This window comes from Rhinoderma darwinii, unplaced genomic scaffold (assembly GCF_050947455.1).
Source record: "Rhinoderma darwinii isolate aRhiDar2 unplaced genomic scaffold, aRhiDar2.hap1 Scaffold_3936, whole genome shotgun sequence".
In the NCBI taxonomy this organism is placed as follows: domain Eukaryota; kingdom Metazoa; phylum Chordata; class Amphibia; order Anura; family Rhinodermatidae; genus Rhinoderma; species Rhinoderma darwinii.
Genome location: NW_027463552.1, coordinates 21,792 through 32,500, shown reverse-complemented (window position 1 = coordinate 32,500; position 10,709 = coordinate 21,792). Strand labels below are relative to the sequence as shown.

Sequence of the window (10,709 nt, the reverse complement as noted above, 5' to 3'; positions counted from 1 at the left end):
CTGTCTGATCACGTCACTCGTTGTTGTCATGGGTAACGGGCGATTTATCAGAGTTGGGACTGATTATCGACTTTCGGGCCACGGGTGTCGGTATTTCTCACAGCGCAGTTTGTGAACGGTTCGCGTGCTGCTGTGGTGACTGTATCGTGAGTGGAGAAATGCCGCCATTGGGAATAACCGTCGTGGAAACTGCGGAGCACCACGCGCCATTGATGTGAGAGGTGAACGTCGGCTACGAAAGTGCGCGAGGGCCGAACGACACTCTCCATGGAGCAGATCAATGTGAAAATCAACCAGGGGGCGACCGGACGTGTCTAATACAACTGCGAACCCGACTGGGACCTGGATCGTCTTGTCCCAGAGGTGCCCCCATCTCTAGTACGAGGCCCCCTGAGCCCCGTTCCCCCTTTCTCGGCTCCCGCGGCCACTTCCTGATTTAGTGACTCGCTGCCATGGTTACACCCAGTCTTAAAGGGGTTTCCCGGAGTGATTAAAGTGATGGCCTCTCCTCAGACCGCCATCGGCGGGGGTTACAGAGAGTCGGCCCCAACCGAACAGATACTAATGGCCTATTCTGAGGACAGGATATTAATTTGACCCCTTTAAGTGCCACAGCCAATCACACGCAGCCGGGGAGGATCTGCCGCCATGCGGTGCGCACGTATTCAGGTTCTCAATGCAATCAAGTTATCACACGGCAAATATTGGAATAGAACGTAGATAAATGGGGTGACGTAGAACCGCCCCCCACCCCAACCAATCAAGAACTGGATGAATGCGACGGGCGGTGTTATATGGGATGAGTAACAGTCGTGGTCAGCGATATACCCCTCCCCCCACGTAGCAGTTATATGAGATGTGTATAATGTAGTATGACCCCCCCCTCCCGCGGACAGATGAGTAACAAGGCATTGATGCCCCCCCCCCCCCCGTATATCTGATATATGAGACCAGTGTATACAGCACTGTGCCCCCCTCCCCCAGCTGGCGGAGGCTCCCGGCACTGACACCTGTTTGTGCAGCTGCCCGGCCGCCCGTCTAGACGGATGTTACGGAGCATACAGAGCGCAGCTGTCACGGATCCTCCGGACAATCAGTATTAACCTGCAGTGAACCGGACACCCTCCGGAGGACGCCGCGCCCTACTCTTCTTACGAGTCCGCCCGACCGCGGATTTATTGACCCCCAACGAACAGCATCATAGAATAAGTTACAGGACATCACACGTGGCGCTCACTGAGAGACCCCGGCACGTCACGCTCCTGCCATACGTTTATCCTGTGCGGCGGGAAAACTCCGGATCTACATTATAAACGTGTCCTCGGGCCATTAGTCCAACAGAGACCAAAAATGTGTCCTTCTGCCCCCGTCGGGCTGGTATACGTCATATACCTTTTATATAGGTGGTCTCCTACACTATTCTACCCTGCGGAACCGCGCAAAAAACGTATAAATGCGACGTGAAGAGGGCCTGACCTATAGGCACGAGTGTAAGCCCAACCCACAGCACGTGAACATAGAAACAACGGCCACAAAATCAGCCCCTCTCGGCCAATCAGAAGAGAATCATTTGCTGCTTTTTGTGTCTGTGTCGTCTCCCCAATGATGATGATCAGCGGGTGTCCTGCCCTTAAACGGGTTGTCCAGAAACCGCGCCACTCTTGTCCATCGGCTGCGTCTGTTATTTACTTCATTGGTAACAAGCTGCAACACCAGACATCACCAGGGACAGATGCGGCGCTGTTTCTGGACAATACAGTTCTACTAGTGAGTGTAATTGCAGCACCTGTGGAGTCACATGACATATCACATGATCTCTCAGCCAGTCAGCAGCCCTGAAAAGGGTCATGTGACATACTCCACCACTGCTCAGGAACGGGAGTAATTCCATACAGCGCCCCCCCCACCTGTCACATGTACTGCACCGCCGCCGCCTCCTGCATGAAGGGAGCATTTAAAGGGCCAGTAACGTTCACAGTCCGGAGCATAAGAGGAGCGGCTGATATCAGTCACATGTAGAATTATATGGACAAATGTGACGGAGAGTAGGGATCATGGGGGAGGGGAGGTTGGTCTTATTAGCTGGGGGGAGAAGTGATGACTCGGGGGTCGGGCAGGTTTCCCCATGTAAGTAGATATAAGAGTTCCTGCGGTACCTGCACAGCCAGGTAGTCCTCCTCGTCAGGCAGGATCCGGTACGTGTGCACGTGTTTCTGAAACCTGCGGAGGAGAAGAGACAGGACCGTTATTACAGGACATCACTGCTGGTAATTATAACCCTATAAACAAGTCTCTGATTCACCCTCTGTGTAACAGTAGGAAATTAGTGTAGGGATCAGAGTGTGGGGATCAGAGTGTGGGGATCAGAGTGTGGGGATCAGAGTGTGGGGATCACTATAGGGATCAGAGTGCAGGGATCAGAGTGCAGGGATCAGAGTGCAGGGATCAGAGTGCAGGGATCAGAGTGCAGAGCTCACCGTATGGATCACTGTAGGGATCACTGTAGGGATCAGTGTGCAGGGATCAGTGTGTAGGGATCACTATATGGATCAGTGTGTAGGGATCAGAGTGTAGGGATCAGTGTGTAGAGATCACTGTAGGGATCAGAGTGTAGGGATCACTGTAGGGATCAGTGTGTAGGGATCACTGTAGGGATCAGAGTGTAGGGATCAGAGTGTAGGGATCACTATATGGATCAGTGTGTAGGGATCAGAGTGTAGGGATCAGAGTGTAGAGATCACTGTAGGGATCAGAGTGTAGGGATCACTGTAGGGATCAGTGTGTAGGGATCACTGTAGGGATCAGTGTGTAGGGATCACTGTAGGGATCAGAGTGTAGGGATCAGAGTGTAGGGATCACTATATGGATCAGTGTGTAGGGATCAGAGTGTAGGGATCAGTGTGTAGAGATCACTGTAGGGATCAGAGTGTAGGGATCAGAGTGTAGGGATCAGAGTGTAGGGATCAGAGTGTAGGGATCAGAGTGTAGGGATCAGAGTGTAGAATAGCTTTTGCGATTATTGTGGGGATATATTTTTGGAGATTCTCTGGCATTGAGTTTCGAGGCGACTGATCGAGCTCAATGTTCAGCGTAACATTCACCGCAAACTCAGCGCAGTCCTTCATAAAGGACACAAAACCCCGCCCACAAATACACTGACCCCGCCCACAAATCCTGGCCAGACCCTGATCACCGCTCACACGTGGGCTGTCACCCAGCTTTCCTACAATTCTGAATGGTATATTTGCCGAGCTCTGCAGTGGTATGGCGGTGTGGAATGTATTACAACATAACTGGGCAGATTTGCCAATCAGGATCCTAGGAAAGTCACCCAGCTTTCCCAGAAAAAGATCTTCCTAACGTAAGGGAAGCTGAATGATTGTAAAATCTGCCCAGTAGTCATGTGTGAATGTAGTCCGATCTCCTCCTTCCCATGTGGTTATATAACTCGGCAGTTCTGCCATTCAGGACTCTGGGAAAGCTGGGTGAGAGCCTCGGCTGTACTGATTTTTGGGGATTTTATTGGGGGAGGTGCTGTTTAGTCATGTATATAAAACACTGAGGCGCTCCGGCGGGCTCAATCAGGAGTATATAACAAAGGAGCGGCACAGAATGAAGGGTCGGGTCACCCGGACGGGCGTGGCCCATTACCTGAGCAGCAGGTGACTCTGGGACTTTCCAGCCCCGCCAGGTACACACCATGTCCCCCAGCTGTACCTGTGCCCTTGTGAGGTCGCCCGCCCCATAACAAACATATTGTGGGTGCATTGTGCCAACCAGATCCTACTGTAAACAAACAAGCTGCAATACATACTGCTCCACCTGCTGCGCTCGCACGGTTGAAATCGGATTATTTCAATGCTCCTGAGGTTTATATTCCACCGATTGCACTTGGAAGTGGTGACATGTTTGAGGCACGAGGCGCAGAATACCTGGAGGAGGTCACTGGAACTACGGGAGCGGAGATCAAATCCCATCTCCGAGGCTTCCGGTGCCTCACGCCTCGAAGATTTCATCAGTTACCAGTGAATTGGATGATCATCGGCACTGGGGGTCAGGGGAGCAGCATCGGCGCAGACCTATTGTCGCCCCCCCCCCCCCCTTAGCCGCGCTGTGATCTCTGGGGTCTCCCTCACTGGTTAATGACCGCTAACGACATTATACTGCTCACAGGGGATGTCACCCAGCTTTCCACAGACCCTGAATGGCAAACAAATGTAATTAAGTAAATCACGGCTCCCGCTGTCATATTTCGCTGCTTGCGTGTCAGTCTTCACTGTCTTTCTGGTATTTTATTCTTGATCCAGGAGGATCAGGAATGATCAGCTGTTTAGCCCCTCCCAGTTCAGGGTGTGCTGCAGCGCCGGGCATTGTGATTGGATAGTGACGTCCTAAAATGCACCACATTTATTAACAACGGGCATTTTTTTAGGCGTAAAATATTGGTGTAAAGTTCGCCAGCCAAGAAAAACTGTAACGAGTTGCGCCAAATTTATAATTCAGATTATGTCATTTTCGCCGTCTCATTATCTTATGCAATTTATGACATTGCGGCAGATTTATCAACGGTATCACCAATGGGATCCGGATATCCAACGGCAAAATTGACACTTAATTATCAAAATGGCGCACTCTGTATGATAAATTTGGCGCATCTCGCTAGACCCTTTTCTTTGTCTTATGCCACCTCATAGCTGGCGTCATTTACATATGTAGTTTGTAGCAAAAATTGGCGCACACCGCCAAGGTTACCGTAAGGAAACCGTGCGAGGAAGAAATAACGTATCTAAAATGCTAAATCGATTTGGCGCACCGCATGGACCCACTTTTTGGCGCAATCTTGGCTAGAATTCTGGTGCATTTTGCTTAGTAAATTTCTTTTATACAGAAGAATTCCTGTAATCCGGCATCTGAACCGTAAAACAATCTGGAATCTCCCAAAACAAAATGATGGCGGCAGATTATACCGCAGCGTCCAATTTCGAGGCTTAACGTGGTGTTAGGAGCGACGGGTAAAAGACGCCGTTCTAAGAATGTTTCGAAGATCTGCCCCTTTAAGAAGACAAATATGGCGCCCCCTGACTGTGGCAGAACCCGCTGCGGTCTCCCCGTGCCGCCGCGCCGGGCCGTACACTTTTATATCACGGTTCGGTAAACCAGAAAATCTCATAATCCGGCATCGATTTGCCATAAAGGTCGCCGTTCACGTGGCGCTCAGGACGCAGCGGTTTTGTTGCGAGAAGAATCTTTGTCAAAATTCTGCAAACCCTCCAGTAACCGGTCGGGCGACTCGCACACCTGTCCCCCGTGTCACATGACCCCGAACGTCCCCCCGGGGGATTTACATATGGAAAGAAGTCCCGGCTCTCAGTTCTCCATTATGTAAATCCGTCTTTCAGCGCAGAAACAGTCGCAACCGGCGAACGTTACTTAACCCCTTAAGAGCCCTGCATTCGCCCTGCAGGTTTCAGTTTTGTTGTTTTATCAGCTCCTGGGAGAGCTGGGTGACAGCCAATATGGCGGATATTAAACCTTCCGCAGAGCTTATCAATCCGCTTTCAGGTATTGCTGCAAAACTCGGCAGATTTGCCATTCGGGATTCTGGGAAAGCTGGATGACACCCAATATGTCCCTTACAGGCATCCAGCTTCCCCACGATAGCAAGTCTCCCACATTACACAACAATGCCGGAGCAGCTGCTGTGTCGCTCCTTGCAGGAGTCTGGGAAAGCTGGGTGACACCCATCATGGCCATTACAGACCCGACAGGGGTTGTTGTCCGTCAATGCAGTTACATAACTGGACAGCTTTGCCTTTCAGGAAAATGGGAAAGCCAGATGACACCCAAAATGGCAGCAATCAGACGTGGTCACCCAGCTTTCCCAGGCTTCTGAACGTAAAAATGTCAGCGTAGTCGTGATATCAGCGGGTTAGAAAGCAAAAATCCTAATTAATAAATACAATAAACCTTCCAGATAACGAGCAGAAGGTGTAACGAGAAAGACGTAGCCGGCGGTCACAGGAGGCGGAGTCTGGCGCTCTTGGATATGGACGGGATGATGTCTGGGATATAATTAGGAGTTATTAAGCCTGACGAGCCTCAGAGGTCACATGTGCCGCGCTCGCAATAATCCTCCATTGTTATATAAAGCCGACTATCATGTTTTACGCGTCACACGGAATCAAAAGCAATTATTATTAAAATAACGGATGTGCCGCGTGACGGCAAAGGGCGAAACCGGAGATTGTTTGTCGTTAAACAGTGTTTTTGTGGTGGAAACAGTGCGGTGGCCGACGGAGCTCGCTCGACTCTCCACACAGAACACACCACGAAGATGTGGAAACAATGGCGCAAACATAAGCACCAATCACAGTTCAGCTTTAAAACCAGACTGGGAGCCGCTGACAGGAGCGACGGGATTGGTTGCTCTGTATCGGTTTTTACACATCTTCTCCATTGGACCACAATGTGTTATAGCAACCAATCAGAGTTTAGCTTTGATATTTTCCATGCAGGTTAGACAATGAAAGCTGTGCACTGATTGGTTGCTACATGGAACAACATTTTCAAAATGAAAGCTGAGTTCTCATTGGTTACTAACCCCTCAGTCACCAGGTTATTTTAGGCCTTCATGACAAGCTATTTTTTTTTTCCAGCTTTTCTATAGTCACATTCAAAGAGCTGTAACTTTATTATTTTTCCGTCCACATCGCTGTATGAGGACTTATTTTTTGCGGGATTAGTTGTACGTTTTAATGGCAACATTTTGGGGTACGTATCATTTTTTTATTAACCTTTTATGGGGAAGGAATAGAAAAAAAAAAAACTGAAATTTCGCCATTGTTCTAGGAGTATTAACTTGACGCCGTTCACTGTGCGGCGTAAATAACATGTTCCCTTTATTCTATGGGTCGGTACGCTTACGATACTACATATGTAGAGGGTTTTTATGTTTTACGACTTCTGCACCCTAAAAACACCTTTTTGACTAAAATTGTTTGTTTTTGAATCGTCGCTTTCCAAGAGCCGTGCGTCAATGTAGTGATGTTTGGGCTTGTTTTTTTTGCGGGACGAGACGTACTTTTGATTGGTGGTGTTTTGGGACTTATTGATTAACTATTATGACTTATTTGGGGGGGGCAATGGAAAAAACTAAATAGCAATTCTGCCATTGTTTTTTTGCGTTTTTTTTTTTACGGTGTTCATCTTGCGGTTTAAACGACATATTAAATGTATTGTTTGGGTCATTACGGTCGCGGCGATACCTTACATGTACAACTTTTACTAAAGAAATTTTTTTTTATTTCTTTATTGTCATTTTTATTCCACATTTATGACTTATTTTTTTTGGTCCCACCGGGGACTTCACCGCGCGGTCTCCAGATCGCTGCTAGAATGCTTCGGTACACTTAGGCCTCATGCGCACTTCCATCACCGTCTTTCACGGATCCGTTTGTCCGTTATGGTATCCATGTGGTTTCCGTGTGTACTCGGTGTCCGTTCCGTGTTTCCATATTAAATGGACGTTGCGCTTCCGTTTTTCAAGGAATGAATGTGTACGGTAGTCTGTGAACCTTGGCACGCTCTGCCGTTGCTACGCCCTGTTGTCAAAAACGGATGGCACACGGAAGCCTTCCGTTTGCCGGCCGTTTTTTTTCACGGACCCATTGACTTCTATGGGCCCGTGAAAAAAAAACGGGTCACGGGATCACTGACAAAAGAAGGACATGCTCGACTTTTGACGGAACGGAACAACGGATCCGTGAAAATATCGAACGTGTGAATGGGCCCCTTGAAATGAATTGACCCGGGTGCGATCAGTGAAAAAAACAGGTAGCGGCCTGAAGGAAAAGACTGAAGTGGGCGTGAGGCGGGCGCGAGGCCTAAGTATACCAGAGCATTATTGGCTCTCAGCGTAAACCGGTCGGACAATCATCTTTGGCCCCATGCGCACGAACGTGTTTTTGCGGCCGCAATTCACCCTTCCGAGCCGAAAATCACGGCCTTGCGCACCACTACGGTCGTGTGCATGAAGCCTTAGACTGGGCCGCCGTGAAAAGGCGTATTGGTTGTCACTAAGGGGCTAAAAGAATCAAGATATAGAAAATGAAAGCTGAATTGTGATTGGTTGCTATGGGCTACAGCGCCCATTCTGCCAGCAGACACTTGATGCAGAGCGCCGGAGTCACACGGACACATGACGGCTGCATTTTACCGCCAATTATAGGAACCCAAGACCCGACCGTCCCGCAGTTCCACTGAACCGACCTCAGAATACCGGGACTTGTTGCGGTTTTGCCATAATCGTGGCAAGAAGATCAAGAAAAAAACGCAGCAATTATACGAAATTACAGCAAAAACGCCACATTTTCTTGCACCGCACGGTATTGGTCTTGATTTTTCGCAAACCGCTGTATTTTTGGCGACGGTTTTAAGACAATCGTAACAAGAAAGCCTCAAAACCTGCCCATGTGAATACAGCACAATGGAAAAAGACAGAAATGGCGGGGAATGTGGCGATCGATTTGTTCGCCATGTTTATCCGTTCTCTGTTACCGGCAAATCCACCATTTTTTAAAAAATTCAAAATAAAGAAATAAACATTATAGGAAGAATATGGCGAGATTTGTACCGGGACGCCAGTTTGGAACTGCAAATGCGGCGCACATAGGACGGGCCGGAGCCGCCCCCTCACTTACCACACACTTCAGAAATGGCAGACATAAATAAATCGCAGGTATCACCGCCGCAATGAAGACGCCATGACACTACCGATACACGACCTCCATTATATAACACGACGCCACGGGACGCCACATCTCATCTATTATCAGTCACCACTGCTCGTATCTACCGAAAACCCTGCGAGACCGAGGCCAGGCTGTGATACCTAGGCTTAGATACACCAGCTCAGCAGACAGTATCACACATGATAGGCTTAGATACAAAGCTCAGCAGACAGTATCACACATGATAGGATTAGATACACAGCTCAGCAGACAGTATCACACATGATAGGATTAGATACAGCGGCTCAGCAGACAGTATCACACATGATAGGATTAGATACAGCGGCTCAGCAGACAGTATCACACATGATAGGATTAGATACACAGCACAGCAGACAGTATCACACATGATAGGATTAGATACAGCGGCTCAGCAGACAGTATCACACATGATAGGATTAGATACACAGCTCAGCAGACAGTATCACACATGATAGGATTAGATACACAGCTCAGCAGACAGTATCACACATGATAGGATTAGATACACATCTCAGCAGACAGTATCACACATGGTAGGATTAGATGCACGTCTCAGCAGACAGTATCACACATGATAGGATTAGATACACAGCTCAGCAGACAGTATCACACATGATAGGATTAGATACATGGGTCAGCAGACAGTATCGCACATGATAGGAATAGATACACGGCTCAGCAGACAGTATCACACAGGAGAGGATTAGATACACAGTTCAGCAGACAGTATCACACATGATAGGATTAGATACACAGCTCAGCAGACAGTATCACACATGATAGGATTAGATACACAGCTCAGCAGACAGTATCACACATGATAGGATTAGATACATAGCTCAGCAGAGTATCACACATGATAAGATTAGATACACAGCTCAGCAGACAGTATCACACATGATAGGATTAGATACAGGGCTCAGCAGACAGTATCACACGTGATAGGATTAGATACACAGCTCAGCAGACAGTATCACACATGATAGGATTAGATGCACAGCTCAGCAGACAGTATCACACATGATAGGATTAGATACACAGCTCAGCAGACAGTATCACACATGATAGGATTAGATACACAGCTCAGCAGACAGTATCACACATGATAGGATTAGATGCACAGCTCGGCAGGCAGTATCACACATGATAGGATTAGATACACAGCTCAGCAGACAGTATCACACATGATAGGATTAGATACACAGCTCAGCAGACAGTATCACACATGATAGGATTAGATACAGCAGCTCAGCAGACAGTATCACACATGATAGGATTAGATACACAGCTCAGCAGACAGTATCACACGTGATAGGATTAGATACACAGCTCAGCAGACAGTATCACACATGATAGGATTAGATACACAGCTCAGCAGACAGTATCACACATGATAGGATTAGATACACAGCTCAGCAGACAGTATCACACATGATAGGATTAGATACACAGCTCAGCAGGCAGTATCACACATGATAGGATTAGATACATGGTCCCAGCACACAGTATCACACATGGTAGGATTAGATACACAGCTCAGCAGACTGTATCACACATGAGGGGATTAGATACACAGCTCAGCAGACTGTATCACACATGATAGGATTAGATACAGCGGCTCAGCAGACAGTATCACACATGATGGGATTAGATACAACGGCTCAGCAGACAGTATCACACATGATAGGCTTAGATACACAGCTCAGCAGACAGTATCACACATGATAGGATTAGATACACAGCTCAGCAGACAGTATCACACGATAGGATTAGATACACAGCTCAGCAGACAGTATCACACATGATAGGATTAGATACACAGCTCAGCAGACAGTATCACACATGATAGGATTAGATACACAGCTCAGCAGACAGTATCACACATGGCAGGATTAGATACACAGCTCAGCAGACAGTATCACACATGATAGGATTAGA

General features: G+C 48.0%; 1 protein-coding gene across 1 annotated transcript in view; it reads right to left on the bottom strand.

Annotated features, from left to right (window-relative positions):
- The window catches only part of INPPL1 (inositol polyphosphate phosphatase like 1), a 48,778-nt gene extending 43,033 nt beyond the window's left edge, over positions 1-5,745 (bottom strand). The window contains exons 1-2 of the mRNA XM_075848393.1: positions 5,591-5,745; positions 2,157-2,220 (exon numbers count right to left, since the gene is read on the bottom strand). Of these exons, the coding sequence (XP_075704508.1) occupies positions 2,157-2,220; positions 5,591-5,745 (219 nt within the window). The remainder of the gene's footprint in view (positions 1-2,156; positions 2,221-5,590) is intronic.
- Between the last annotated feature and the right edge of the window lie 4,964 nt (positions 5,746-10,709).